This window comes from Carassius auratus, chromosome 29 (assembly GCF_003368295.1).
Source record: "Carassius auratus strain Wakin chromosome 29, ASM336829v1, whole genome shotgun sequence".
Taxonomy (NCBI): Eukaryota; Metazoa; Chordata; class Actinopteri; order Cypriniformes; family Cyprinidae; genus Carassius; species Carassius auratus.
Genome location: NC_039271.1, coordinates 20,043,032 through 20,058,324, shown reverse-complemented (window position 1 = coordinate 20,058,324; position 15,293 = coordinate 20,043,032). Strand labels below are relative to the sequence as shown.

General features: G+C 38.6%; 1 protein-coding gene across 10 annotated transcripts in view; it reads left to right on the top strand.

Moving 5' to 3' along the window:
• Positions 1-6,923: 6,923 nt before the first annotated feature.
• The window catches only part of LOC113048323 (NACHT, LRR and PYD domains-containing protein 12-like), a 116,476-nt gene continuing 108,106 nt past the window's right edge, over positions 6,924-15,293 (top strand). For 4 of the 10 annotated variants that reach the window (XM_026210088.1, XM_026210081.1, XM_026210085.1 and 1 more), the window contains exons 1-3: positions 6,926-7,169; positions 11,204-11,295; positions 11,382-11,495. In XM_026210088.1, the coding sequence (XP_026065873.1) occupies positions 11,246-11,295; positions 11,382-11,495 (164 nt within the window). In that variant the 5' untranslated portion in view covers positions 6,926-7,169; positions 11,204-11,245. Of the gene's footprint in view, positions 7,170-11,187; positions 11,296-11,381; positions 11,496-15,293 lie in introns of all 10 variants that reach the window. The other 6 variants (XM_026210083.1, XM_026210084.1, XM_026210086.1 and 3 more) reach the window with 4 other exon arrangements.

The following is a 15,293-nucleotide window of genomic DNA, read 5'->3' as shown; positions in this document are numbered from 1 at the left end:
GAACCAGACTACCACTGTATTAATTATCAAGGGATTTTACTGTATAGTTTTGGAGAAAACTAAAAGCAAATTCACCCAAAACATCAAACTCCATTGTTGCACTAAAACTTTTTCCCATTTTCCAAAATTCATAAAAGGTGTTCCTTTATAGGTTAGCTCATTCTTTCAAGTCATATGTATTCAGAGTGACCCCTACTATCACTGTATTAATATTCAAGGCATTTTACTGTATAGTTTTGGAGAAAACTAAAAGCAAATTCCCGCAAAACATCAATCTCCATTGTTGCACTTAAACTTTTTCCCCTTTTCAAAAATTCATATGAAGTGTTCCTTTATAGCATTGCTCTCAAACTCAATTCCTGGAGGGCCACAGCTCTGCACAGTTTTGCTCCAACCCTAATCAGATACACCTGATCCAGCTAATCAAGGTCTTCAGGATTACTAGAAACTTCCAAGCAGGTGTGATTTGGAGCTGGTTGGAGCTAAACTCGGCAGAGCTGTGGCCCTCCAGGAATTGAGTTTGAGACCACTGCTTTATAGGTTAGCTCATTCTTTTAATGTATATGAATTCAGAGTGACCCAGACTACCACTGTATTAATATTCAAGGCATTTTACTGTATAGTTTTGGAGAAAACTAAAAGCAAATTCACCCAAAACATCAAAATCCATTGTTGCACTTACACTTTTTCCCATTTTCCAAAATTCATAAAAGGTGTTCCTTTATAGGTTAGCTCGTTCTTTCAAGTCATATGTATTCAGAGTGACCCCTACTATCACTGTATTAATATTCAAGGCATTTTACTGTATAGTTTTGGAGAAAACTAAAAGCAAATTCCCGCAAAACATCAATCTCCATTGTTGCACTTAAACTTTTTCCCATTTTCAAAAATTCATATAAAGTGTTCCTTTATAGGTTAGCTCATTCTTTTAATGTATATGAATTCAGAGTGAACCAGACTACCACTGTATTAATTATCAAGGGATTTTACTGTATAGTTTTGGAGAAAACTAAAAGCAAATTCACCCAAAACATCAAACTCCATTGTTGCACTAAAACTTTTTCCCATTTTCCAAAATTCATAAAAGGTGTTCCTTTATAGGTTAGCTCATTCTTTCAAGTCATATGTATTCAGAGTGACCCCTACTATCACTGTATTAATATTCAAGGCATTTTACTGTATAGTTTTGGAGAAAACTAAAAGCAAATTCCCGCAAAACATCAATCTCCATTGTTGCACTTAAACTTTTTCCCCTTTTCAAAAATTCATATGAAGTGTTCCTTTATAGCATTGCTCTCAAACTCAATTCCTGGAGGGCCACAGCTCTGCACAGTTTTGCTCCAACCCTAATCAGATACACCTGATCCAGCTAATCAAGGTCTTCAGGATTACTAGAAACTTCCAAGCAGGTGTGATTTGGAGCTGGTTGGAGCTAAACTCGGCAGAGCTGTGGCCCTCCAGGAATTGAGTTTGAGACCACTGCTTTATAGGTTAGCTCATTCTTTTAATGTATATGAATTCAGAGTGACCCAGACTACCACTGTATTAATATTCAAGGCATTTTACTGTATAGTTTTGGAGAAAACTAAAAGCAAATTCACCCAAAACATCAAAATCCATTGTTGCACTTACACTTTTTCCCATTTTCCAAAATTCATAAAAGGTGTTCCTTTATAGGTTAGCTCGTTCTTTCAAGTCATATGTATTCAGAGTGACCCCTACTATCACTGTATTAATATTCAAGGCATTTTACTGTATAGTTTTGGAGAAAACTAAAAGCAAATTCCCGCAAAACATCAATCTCCATTGTTGCACTTAAACTTTTTCCCATTTTCAAAAATTCATATAAAGTGTTCCTTTATAGGTTAGCTCATTCTTTTAATGTATATGAATTTAGAGTGAACCAGACTACCACTGTATTAATTATCAAGGGATTTTACTGTATAGTTTTGGAGAAAACTAAAAGCAAATTCACCCAAAACATCAAACTCCATTGTTGCACTAAAACTTTTTCCCATTTTCCAAAATTCATAAAAGGTGTTCCTTTATAGGTTAGCTCATTCTTTCAAGTCATATGTATTCAGAGTGACCCCTACTATCACTGTATTAATATTCAAGGCATTTTACTGTATAGTTTTGGAGAAAACTAAAAGCAAATTCACCCAAAACATCAAACTCCATTGTTGCACTTACACTTTTTCCCCTTTTCCAACATTCATAAAAAGGGTTGATTTATAGGTTAGCTCATTCTTTTAGGGTTGCTTTATTCTTTCAAATCATATGTATTCAGAGTGACCCATACTATCACTGGATTCATTTTCAAAGCAGAAGCAGAGTCCTGGAGAAGACCTAGGACACGCTGGAGGGACTATGTCTCCCGGCTGACCTGGAAGTGTGACGGTTGGGTTTAGGATAAACACACGGAGAGGACAGGATCCAATAGCAAGGTATGGGTTTTATTAACAGAAGGGTAAATACAAAATAAACAGTCTTGATAGACAAACAAACCAAAAGAGGGAACCGGATGAAACGGGAAACTCGGAGGAACGAGAAGGTAGGTGAAGTCTCGGGAGACGAGAGCATAGACACATAGGATAAGGACTCCATACAGACAACAGAGAAAGACAGCTCTATATAGGGAGACTAATGACAAAGGATTGTCAGCACCTGTGCGATTTAATTGGAGTGCAATTACTGTGACGACACGACCAGACTAGCGGAATTAAAGTGCCTATGGTGAAGTGCCTAAGGAGAAGTGAGCTCACTAGGGGACACCAACAGAGACTGACAGCGTGACAGGAAGAAGTGGCTTGGGAGAGGGAAGTCTGGGCGTCTCTGCTTAGACTGTTGCCCCCGCGACCCGGCCCCGTATAAGTGGAAGATGATGGATGGATGGATGGATGGATTTACATTTAGTCATTTTGTAGACGCTTTTATCCAAAGCGACTCACAATTTCGGGATACATAAAGTGATTCTTCTTAGAGGCAAACAGACACAGGAAGTGCTTGTAATACCAAGTTTTAGACATTGTTCAAATAAGTAAAAGCTAGAAAAAGAAGGAATAAATAGAGTTGTTGTTTTTTTTCGATGAAGCCAAGTAGTTTTGAAAGAGATGAGCTTTCAGCTGTCGCTTGAAAATTGTCAGGGATTCAGCATTCCTGATAGGGGTGGGATGATCATATTTTTTTTTTATTTTGACTGTATGGTTTTGAATAAGATTAATGGCAAAATCACTTAAAAAAAAAGTTCATTCTACCAGTTGCACCATTACCAATTTTCAAACACCCATAAGGTGGAAATAGGAAATACCCTCCTGATACACTCAACCTCTTCTTACATTTTAATTATTAGTGTCACATTTAATTAAGTTCAAATCTTAATTTTAACCATAGAAAATGATTAGGTTAATTACCTCTGAGAAGTCCTTATTTGTGTCCATGGTTTATAATTTTTAGTTAAATTTCTTATGTCTTTGCTTTTATAGCCCTGATGTTGTTGTATTGTTAATGGTGATTATGCTTGAAAAGCAATTATTTGTTTTGCTTTGTTTGTTTCCCATAATCATAAGTCTGTTGAATAGGTTTGCTTAGCTGCAATTTCTTGTTTCTCCTTACATGTAACTGATCGATTATAATTGTATTAAAACGGATTTTAGAATGATCAATCTCAATTAAAATCCATTGATACAACAAGATACAACAAGATTACACATGGTAAGCTAGGTGACAACACAAATTTTTTAATTTTTAATTTTACTAATCTTTATTTTATCATATTCTTTGTACTTTTATAAACATTATGCATTTTATATAAATACATGATATTTATATATATTATACATTTATTTGTGGGTTTTTTCTTCTTCTTTTTTTGCCTTTCTTGTTTTAGAAAACAACTTTGTGCATCTTAAGGAATAATAGCACTTTGGGCATACTGTTGTATATCCCATCAGACTGCACAACAGTGCCTAGTGTGGCTTCAACACCTGTGAACAATTATTGACTGTCTTCTGCACACTGATGCGTACACCTTAAATCATCTTCTCATATTAGGTTTTTGTTTCACTGCATAAAAAATTACATATTTGCATTTGTATCTGTGAAATGTCATAATATAGGTTAAATAATCCCTATCACATCTTATTTCGGTTTTTCAGTCTTGATGAAACTCTTGTTTAAGTTCCATTAGGTTGAATTGCAGCCGTCCGCACGTGGCTGTCGTGCTGTTTTGTGTTAATTTTATTATTAAAGCTTATTTTGAATGTCCGCTGGTTCCCGCCTCCTTCCCAAGATTCAGAAGCTTTTATAGTGTTACACTGGTGCCGAAACCTGGGAGGAAGGAGGGACGCGCTGCTGAAGATAACTTGTCGCTGTGGTGAGTCTGCGGTGCCATCGAGCAGGGCGAGGGAGTGTGCCGCCGTGGACGCTTGAGGGAGCGGAGGAGATGGCACCGTTCGCCAGGGGCCCGAGCCTGCTGCCATCCCCCGGAAAGGGGATGAGCAGAGAACGGGGACTCCTCCCGGCTGCCCAAAACTGGGAGAGCCGTCGCCATCCACTGGGCGGCGGAGGAGTGTCGTGCATTTTGTTGTTTTCGATGATTTTGCTTTTAGTTTTCTCAAGAACTATACAGTAAAATGCCTTATAAATGAATACAGCGATAGTTATGGTCACTCTGAATACATATGACTTGAAAGAATGAGCTAACCTATAAAGGAACACCTTTTTATGAATGTTGGAATAAGGGAATAAATGCAAGTGCAACAACTGAGTTTGATGTTTTTGGTGAATTTGCTTTTAGTCCTTTCAAACATTATACAGTAAAATAACTTGACAATGAATATATTGATAGTCAGGGTCACTCTGAATACATGTCCACTGAAAGAATGAGCTAACCTATAAAGGAAACCTTTTTATGAGTGTTGGAAAATGGGACACAGTGCAATTGCTAGGATGCATTTAGTTTTTTGGGGGGAATTTGATTTTAGTTTTCTCAAAAAATATACAGTAAAATGCCTTGAATATTAATACAGCGATAGTCAGGGTCACTCTGAATACATGTCCACTGAAGAAATGAGCTAACCTATAAAGCAAACCTTTTTATGAGTGTTGGAAAATGGGACAAACTACAATTGCTAGGATGCATTTTTTTAGAGTGAATTTGCTTTTAGTTTCTCAAAAACTATATAGTGAAATGCCTTGAATATTAATACAGTGATAGTCAGGGTCACTCTGAATACATATGACTCGAAAGAATGAGCTAACATATAAAGGAACACTTCTTTGTGTAGGAAACTGGGACAGTGCAATTGGTAGAATGCATTAAATATATATATATATATATATATATATTGTAACAAACAAATCTCCATATTCATCGGGAAGAAGGAGGCGGGAACCGGCGCACAATCAAAAAGCATTTTAATAATTCATAAATAAATACAAAACGGCGCACCAGCCCCTCACGGACGACTGGTGCGCACAAATAAAAGCCAAAACATAAAGTAATGTCCCAGGCCTGGTCCTCTCTCGTCCTTCACGGTCGTCGCTCCAGTTTTATATCCTTCCATCTCCTACGTGGGACTCGATACTAGCGGTGGGGCTCAGGTGTAGCTCATCTCCAATCACTACACCTGGCCTCACTCCTCATTCCCACGCCTCTCGGCCCCGCCCCACTCGCCACATACCCCCATCGCCCCTCGCAGGCCGGGGGGTACTCCCGAGACTGCGCTCTACTCCCCCCCCCCCTTCCCTCCGGGGGAGACCGCTCACGGGGACCTGCGGGAACCTGGGGGTAGGACAGACGAGGCGAGAGAAAAGGAGATGGAAGGAGGAGCGACAGGGACGAGAGAGGGGAGAGAGGAAAAAAAAAAAAAATCCGGTTCCCAGATGCACTGCTGCTCGGCCCTCCACCGGCTGGGTGATCTCCTCCGCGGTGCCCGGCGGTGGCACTGGACGGCCCTCGGCGGACGGCACGACACTCCTCCGCCGCCCGGTGGACGGCGACGGCTCCTCCGATTTTGGGCAGCGGCAGGAGTCCCCCGTTCCCTGCCCCTCCGGATTCCGTCACGGAGGCGGCAGGCTCCGGCCCCCTGGCGAACGGCGCCGACTCCTCCGCTCCCTCACGGACGGCAGCCGCCCCTCCTTGTCGTGGGCGGTCGGCAGCGAGCTCGCCCGTCCCCGGCAACTCGCTCCAGCCCACCGCCTCGAGCGTCCCTGGCGGCACATACCTCGCCAGCTCGAGGGCACCGCGGATTCACCACAGCGGCGAGGGATCTTCAGCAGTGCGTCCCTCCTTCTCCCGGGTTTCGGCACCACTGTAACAAACAAATCTCCATATTCATCGGGAAGAAGGAGGCGGGAACCGGCGCACAATCAAAACTCATTTTAATATTCAAAAGTAAATACAAAACGGCGCACCAGCCCCTCGCGGACGACTGGTGCGCATAAATAAAAAGCAAACATAAAATAATGTCCCAGGCCTGGTCCTCTCTCGTCCTTCACGGTCGTCACTCCAGTTTTATATCCTTCCATCTCCTACGTGGGACTCGAGACCGGCGGTGGGGCTCAGGTGTAGCTCATCTCCAATCACTACACCTGGCCTCACTCCTCGTTCCCACGCCTCTCGGCCCCGCCCCACTCGCCACATATATATATATAAATATAAATAAATATATATAAATATATATATATATATATATATATATATATATGTATATATATATATATATATGTATATATATATGTGTGTGTGTGTGTGTGTGTGTGTGTATATATATATATATATATATATATATATATATGCACATATACACACACACTGAAACATGAAAAAAAACAAAGAATGAAAATCATTAATATTGTAATTTATAATCTCTAATAAATGATTTAAAATGATTTATGTACAACACAAACGTTTATATACAATAATGAGTTAAAATAAGCGAAAGTATAAAGGAAACGTGTGTACGACAGCTTCTTTACATGCATTTTGACTGCTCTCAGCACCCGTACCGTAAGTGCATGATTACACGCGCAAAGGAAAAAAAAGTGCGGCTGGCTTGACCGTGTATTTTCAAAGCGCGGCTGGCTTGACCGCAGTGGAGAGCATAATGTGATTTCATCTGCGATACTTTGAGTAATCGCACGTGTGTGTGAAGCTACACCAAAGAGTAAGTTCATTTATTTCGTTATACTCTGTGTGTTTCGTGAATGTGTCTTTGTATGCTGTAAAACGCTCACTGTACATATTTCGCCGTTTGATACTGACATCCGACATGCATTGCCTATTAATGTCATAATACTGTTATAATATCTCATCTGTTCTGATTGATTACAGGCACACATCAGAGCAAACAAGTGAATAACCTGCACTAACCCGACTAACAGAGCTCTTATTTTATTTCATGTGTGAGACTATTTTTGGGTCGAGTAGTACTGCAGTGTTGAAATAAACCTCGAGGTCTACACGTACCTGTGGCCTGATTAAATGTATTCAAGTTAGTCTGTTGGAGTATCCTATTATAATGTTCTGTATAGCCAGTGTTTCTGTTATATATATATATATATATATATATATATATATATATTAGTGCTGTCAAAATTAGCGCGTTAACGCATTCGATTAATTTGAAATATTTAACGCGTTAAAAAAAAATAACGCAATTAACGCGGTTGCAGTTTTTTTTATTTCCAGTTGTGGCCTATGTGTGTTCAACGTGCAAAGAAATATGGATAAGACCAAGGAAGGACTTTTAGACGGAAAGTTTCAGTATAAAACTCTGCCGGATTACTCTTCAGTCTGCCACAAGAAACATTACTCTTCATTCAGTCTGCCACAAGAAACAGCAACATTAAAATCATGAACTCAAATGTCATTGTTTAAAAAACAAAAAAAAACATTGACTGTAACAGTGCGTAAATCAGACCTTTCTGTAACGCTAACGTTAATAAGCTTAAACAAAAATAAACGAAATAATTGTGTAGCGGAGTATTTTTTGTACACAGTGCCGCGAACTGTCAATCACTCCTGTGCGCGTGCATCACTGTCCTTGCAGCTGCAGCAACTTGCGCTCTCTCTCTTCATCAAGCTTTAAAACAAAAAGGGGACAAAAAGATCATATTGTTTTTGTGCATAGGCTATAGATTAATTAGATAAATGAATATCTAAATTTGTGCCTTGCCGTCTACGGTATTTTTTTAGAACTTAGAAAAAAGATGCTGCAGCCAATGAACCGCCAGCGGGGGCTGCAGGACGACTCAACCTCCGCAGACAGTTTTTAATGTTTATCAGACAATAAATACTCAAGATTTTGCTTTAGTGTATAACTCACAACGAGTTTCACACACCTTCTCCGGCCACGTTGAGTTGTTGACACTTAACAGTGGGAAAAGCGACACATGCGCTATTCACTTGTATAACTTAAGGGTGAATGGGTAATGTAGTTTCTGCTCTGGGTGGGATGAATTAGGAAGCTTGCATTGTGAAGGGCGCTCTGAAAATCGGCAGTGCAGGTGAAAGATTAAAACCTCTATTAAAACAGATGTCCAAATGAGCGTACCGATACGCTACAAGCACGTTCTGGGCGCACGGAGAGGTGGCGGTACGCTCAAGAGCTATATTTGGAAGTGGCAGTACTGAGTACCGGTGCATACTGGCCCACTTAAAGCACTGGCAATGACTATACTTTGGAATTTTTTTGCAGTCCACTTAGAATTCAACATGGAAATCATTTTTGTTTTTTATTGGCATTGATTGTTTTGAAATTCAAATGGTACTTACATGCCTGTGTTTTTATTTCTGTAATAAATATGGCTTTCAAGCCAACAGTTAATTTGGAGGATATTGATGGTTTATTGCAGGTATGTTGTTTACATGAGAAAATCTGTGTTACAAGTTAAACAAAAATTCCAATAAACAATCATATTTTGAATTTAAATAGTTTCTTTGTCTTGAGTTTACATTAATTATTTACATTTTACATTTACATATCCAAAAAGTTTCAGTCTTTTAATTGCGATTAATCGCGATTAATCGCGATTAATCGCGATTAATTTTAAAAAATTGTGCGATTAATTAGTTAATTTTTTTTAATCGATTGACAGCACTAATATATATATATATATATATATATAAGATACATACCTACTGAGAAGAACATGTTTTCTTGGAGTTAAAATGTTAATCATTTTGCATTGTTTTGAAAGTTGTCTTTTCAGTTTGAGTTATTCATAAAGAAATTACTTCTGTACTTGTCATAGTAATGTTTAATGAATGTAACTAATATTTATATAATCTACAATTGAATTTTTATGTTTTTAATTTGTTCAGAAGTGTCAAAATAAAAGACTAGAAGTTATTGACCTGGATTTCATGTTACTATTAACCGCGTCAGAGAACTGGGAACATGAAAGTGTGTTCTTAAATTACTGAAATATTAATCTCAGGAGGAGTCGGGAGAACTGGGTTTAGCCAAACCAAAGTGTTTGGGAATCGCAGTCCAACAATGTTGAAGATCAGAAATGGACTCAATTGTACAGTATGTATTCTTGTAAAATAAGAAAAACACGTTCGAAAAAGATTTTCAAATGTTAAACATGAGTAACACAACACTGTGGATCATGACATTTTGGATGCTTTCACACACCATTCTTAAAGGGATAGTTCACCCAAATATAAAAATTATGTCATTAATAACTCACCCTCATGTCGTTCCAAACCAGTAAGACCTCAGTTTATCTTCTGAACACAGTTTAAGATATTTTAGATTTAGTCCGAGAGCTCTCAGTCCCTCCACTGAAGCTGTCTGTACGGTCTACTGTCCATGTCCAGAAAGGTAAGAAAAACCTTTAAGCCCAATAAAGTGAAGACAATGCTAAGTAAAGTCGTAGTTTTTGCTTTTTTTGGACCAAGATGTATTTTTGATGCTTCAACAAATTCTAACTGACCCTCTGATGTCACATGGACTACTTTGATGATGTTTTTCTTACCTTTTATCTTTACTTAGCATTGTCTTCACTTTATTGGGCTTAAAGGTTTTTCTTATCTTTCTGGACATGGACAGTAGACCGTACACACAGCTTCAATGGAGGGACTGAGAGCTCTCGGACTAAATCTAAAATATCTTAAACTGTGTTCTGAAGATAAACAGAGGTCTTACTGGTTTGGAATGACATGAGGGTGAGTTATTAATGACATCATAATAATTTTTTGGTGAACCAACCCTTTAACCAAATGCATACATAAAATAAACACAATATTACAATGTATAGTTGCACAAAAGGCTTCAAATGCAGAAGCGAACTTAACTGTGCTGGTCGTGAAGGTGCAGCTCCGTTGTGAATGCACTCTTCCGGTAACAAGGCGCTGAAACACGGAACACAAAGATTCCATACCATTATTTAACAGTAATGTTCTTGATATATCATGACAGAATTGCCCTGCTCATGTTGCATTTCACTGTATTTAAAATTTTCAAAAAGATTCCAAATAAAATTTCAAGCAATTAGAAACTATCTTGGCAAACGTGTCTCTGTAGGAAATACTGCATTATTTATTGGCTTTAATATATCAACAACATTTTATAATCACTTCAATAGCGATAATATTAAAATTAACATTTATCGGCTGATTACCAATATGGTGGCTGATCTATTATGCATCCCTACAGAATATCTTTAAATCTTTTAATAGAATCACTTATAAATGCTAAAGCAGGAGTTTGTGTGTAGTTGTCTGATGGGAAAGTGATTCGGTACATATTAGATATTTTTTCTTCTGACAACAATTGAACAAAGTTTCTTGTGTGTTTAATGCTGACTGTGATACTTCACAACTCTAAACAGCGTTTGTGTTAACGTGACTAACTTTATGTATTTGAGTGAAGACAGCTTGTGATTTTTTTCTTCAATTATTACTCATTCGAAAATATTGTGCCTTATTATTTAATGCAATAATGCACAAAGCTTGTCAGTTGCTTTCAGTTATTTAGCTGAACAAAAACACTACGTAATGCTGCTTGATATCTGTTATCTACTTAATTCATTATTGTAAGCACAAACATGTTTTCCTGTCTACTGTTATTTTTCTAGTTATGTATCTGCTGATTAATCTAAAGTCTCACTCATTCACAGATATTGACTAACTTCCAAAATAAGCTTCCAAGTATAATGTCTGTTTGATTATCTCAGTTTTTGTGATTGTCAGTTTCATCTAGAGTCAGTGGACATCAAACTGTTCATATCCATCATGGATCAAACTCAGACATCTGGAGATAAAGATTTGTTTCCAGGAATCAGGTACTATGAGTAACACATTTAATGCTATAGAAAAACGTATGTTAAAATTATTCTCATAATGAAGAATTAAATATATCCTGTTTTAGTTCAGTTTATCAGAAGAGATCAGAAGTAGAGTCCAGCTGTGTGTCTATGAAGAGTGACGCGTCTATGATTGAGCCAATGAAGTTTAACAGTGGAGATTCACAACCTAAACTCAGGTGAAGCATCTGTATAAATATACGGTTATAGCATGGTATTTTATATTATCACATATCATCACAGTTAATTTCACTATTTTTGTATGAACACAGTGTATGACTTGATTCTAAATTCTTATTTAAAGTGAATTTAAAATAATTAATAATGATAGACGAATATATTTACATTTAATCATTTGGCAGATGCTTTTATCCAAAGTGACTTACAAAGGAGAACAATAGAAGCAATCAGACCAATAAGAGAACAACAACAGTATACAACTGCCATGACAAGTCTCAGTTAGTCTAGTACAGAACACCTAGCCTGAGTTTTTTTATTTAAGAATATGATAAGAAAATGTAAGTACTAGTATTAGTTGGTTAAGTGCTGGTGAAATAGATTCTATTCACAGAATTTAGATGTTTTTTGAAAATTATTAAACACTCAGTTGTTCAAATTGAGTTCGGGAGGTCATTCCACCAGCTGGGCAGAGTCCAGGAAATGGTCTGTGAGAGTGATTTTGAACATCTTTGGGATGGCACCCTAAGGCGTAAAACTTCTGGAGGGCACATAAACTAGTGAGTTTATGTATGTTGGTGCCATGTTAGTGGTCGTCGTGTAGGCAAGCATCAGTACCTTGAATTTGATTCAAGCGTCTACTGGTAGCAACTGTAACCATGATGAGGAGAGTAGTAACGTGAGCTTCTTTTGGCTCATATAAGACAACCCTCGCTGCTGCATTCTGGATCAGTTGCAGAGGCTTAAGTTGGGTGGCTTGTTCTGACAGGGTCTAAAAGGGTCTGGAAGGGTCTAATCTTCCTAATGTTGTATAAGGCAAATCTGCAGGACCGGGTCGTTGTAGCAATGTGGTCAGTGAAGCTTAACTGATGATCCATCACAAGTCCTAGAATTCTGGCTGTCCTCGAAGGAGTTATGGTTGACGAGCCCAGCTGTATAGAGAAGTTGTGATGAAACAAAGGGTTAGCTGGAACCACCAGCAGTTCTGTCTTAGTAAGGTTGAGCTGAAGGTGGTGGTCATTCATCCAGCTAAAAATGTCACTCAGACAGGCTGAAATGCAAGCAATTACCTTCGGGTCATTTGGTTGGAATGAGAAGTAGAGTTGAATGTCCTCAGCGTAGCAGTGATAAGAAAAGCCATTCTTCTGAATGACAGATCCTAATGAAGTCATGTAGATGAAGAAGAGAAGTGGTCCCAGTATGGAGCCTTGAGGAACCCCAGTAGCAAGTTGTTGTGACTTAGACACTTCACCCCTCCAAGACACCCCGTAGGATCAATCAGAAAGTTAGGACGTAAACCACAGGAGTGTGGTTCCAGAAATTCCATTCTTTCTGAGGGTGGACAGGAGAATCTGGTGATTAACGATGTCTAAAGCAGCAGACAGGTCCAGTGAGATGAGTACTGGGGATTTTGAAGCTGCTCTTGCCAGTCGCAGGGCTTCAGTAACCAAGAGCAGGGCCGTCTCAGTTGAGTGGCCACTTTTGAAGCCAGATTGGTTGCTGTCCAGGAGGTTGTTCTGTACAAGGAACATAGAGAACTGGTTGAACACAACTCACTCAAGCGTCTTTGCAATGAATTTAAGAAGGGATATTGGTCTGTAGTTTTCTAGAAGTGCTGGATTTAGAGATGGTTTCTTAAGCAGTGGGCTTAACTGAGCCTGCTTAAATGCTGAGAGAAATGTTCCAGAGTGAAGAGAGAAGTTGATAATGTGAGTAAGTGAAGGTATGACTGAACAAGAAATCGCTTGAAGGAGATGAGTGGGGATCGAATCAAGTGGACAAGTAGAAGGATGACTGGACAGGATAAGTTTAGAAACTTCCATCTCTGAGAGTGGAGAGAGGGAGGAGAGAGGGTGTGCATTAGTCGTTGTAAAGTTATCCTCCGTCTGTAGTGTGTAGAACTGGTCACTGATGGTTTTTGTCTTATTTGTGTAGAAAACTGCAAAGTTGCCAGCTGAGTCGATGGAGGAGGTGGTGGAGGAGGATTAAAAAGAGAAGAGAAAGCTTTGAAGAGTGTCCAATCATCACAACAGTTGATAAATTAATTGTGGTTGTATGATGTTTTTGCACTGAAGACATTTGCAGAGAAGAAAAAGTGGAGAGACTGATACACATTGAGGTGCCATTTTCTCTCTGCAGCCCTGAGTTTAGAGCGATGTTCATGGAGAACATCGGACAGCGAGGGGGCAGATGGGGCGGTGCGTGCTGGTCTACACAACAGTGGGCAAAAGTTGTCCAAGCAAGAGGTTAGAGTGGATCAAAGAGTGTCCGTAGCACCGTTCATGTCCAGAGATGAAAATGAGAGAGTGAAGGAAGTGAGGATGAAACCAAAGAAGATCGAGATGGAGAGGGTGAGCATAGGTTCCATCGAAAGGTGACCTGCGTTGGAGTGTGTGCCGCTTCAGGAGTAAGTGTTAGGTTAGCAGTAATGAGGAAGTGGTCTCAGGTTTGCAGTGGAGCAACTGAAGAGTTGTCTATGGAGCAACAGCATGTGTAGATGAGGTCCAGTTGGTTGCCTGATTTGTGAGTCCCTGTAGTAGACACTCACTTGAGATCATGAGGCGAGCAGAGTTTTGTAGTCAGCAGCTTAGGGTTTATCTAGGTGGATGTTGAAGTCACCAAGCAGTACCAGAGGAGTATCATCTTCAGGAAATTTTGATAGCAGCACATCCAACTTCTCCAAGACGTTTCCCAGTTGACCATGGGGACGATAAATGACCACAAACTGGATTTTAACAGGATGGGTTACAGTAATTGCATGTGATTCAAATGAACCGTTACCTGTAGGTGATGGTTGAAGATCAAATTTCCATTTTTTTGATATAAGGAGATCAGTACCTAATTTTTTACCTCATTTTTTTAGTCTCCAACAGACTAACTCTCACAGTCGTAAGAGGTGTTTGGGAACAAGTGAACTTAGTGGAGAGGGCTGTGGAAGTGGCAGTGTCTTCAGGTTTGATCCAAGTCTCAGTTAGTTCCATGAGGTTAAGTTTGGCAGGAGTGGCAATAGAAAAAACAAAATCTGCTTTGTTAACAGCAGACTGGCAGTTCCATCGACCAACTGAAATAGAGACTGTAATAGTAGAGGTCAAAGGGACAGGCCGTACATTTGTCGGTTAGGCCTTCCTTCGACATACATAGCGTGCTCTCAGAGTGTTAGTAGTGCTAGTAAAGGTCTGAAAGCACATAGTGACTACAAGTGACCTAAATAAGTACTTAATAACAAGCTATACAAAAATTTAAGAAAGTAGTGTAATGAGAAAACAAGGTAAAACGCTTACTAACTAATGTCCTTATCTGTTCTTTATCTTCTGACAAGGGCTTCCAAAACAGCTAATTAACCCTCTATGGTACGCAATATGATATCAGTGAGGAAAAAAATATTTGTTATGTTTTTCCTGCTTAAAATTGGACACTATAACAGTATCAATAAACATAATAATTATTTTTAAATTAATTTATTAATTAAAAGTTTGTTGCCTCAAGGCAACATTGTACCACAATGGACAAATTGAAACAATTGACATTTTCATGAAGAAATATATATATTTACTGAAATCATAATTTTCTTAAACTAAACACTTGAACAAACAGATTTATCAAGTTTTTAATGAATTACAGATTTCATATTTAATAAAAAGTAACATTTATAATCCAGCTATTATCCTCAGGCAACATTGTACCATCTGGGACACAAAACCATCATATCATCAAATTATGATATCAAAACATTACAATGGGTGTTGTTTCAAGTTAAAACATTAACAATCACCATAACATTATCCTAATATGAGCCTTAT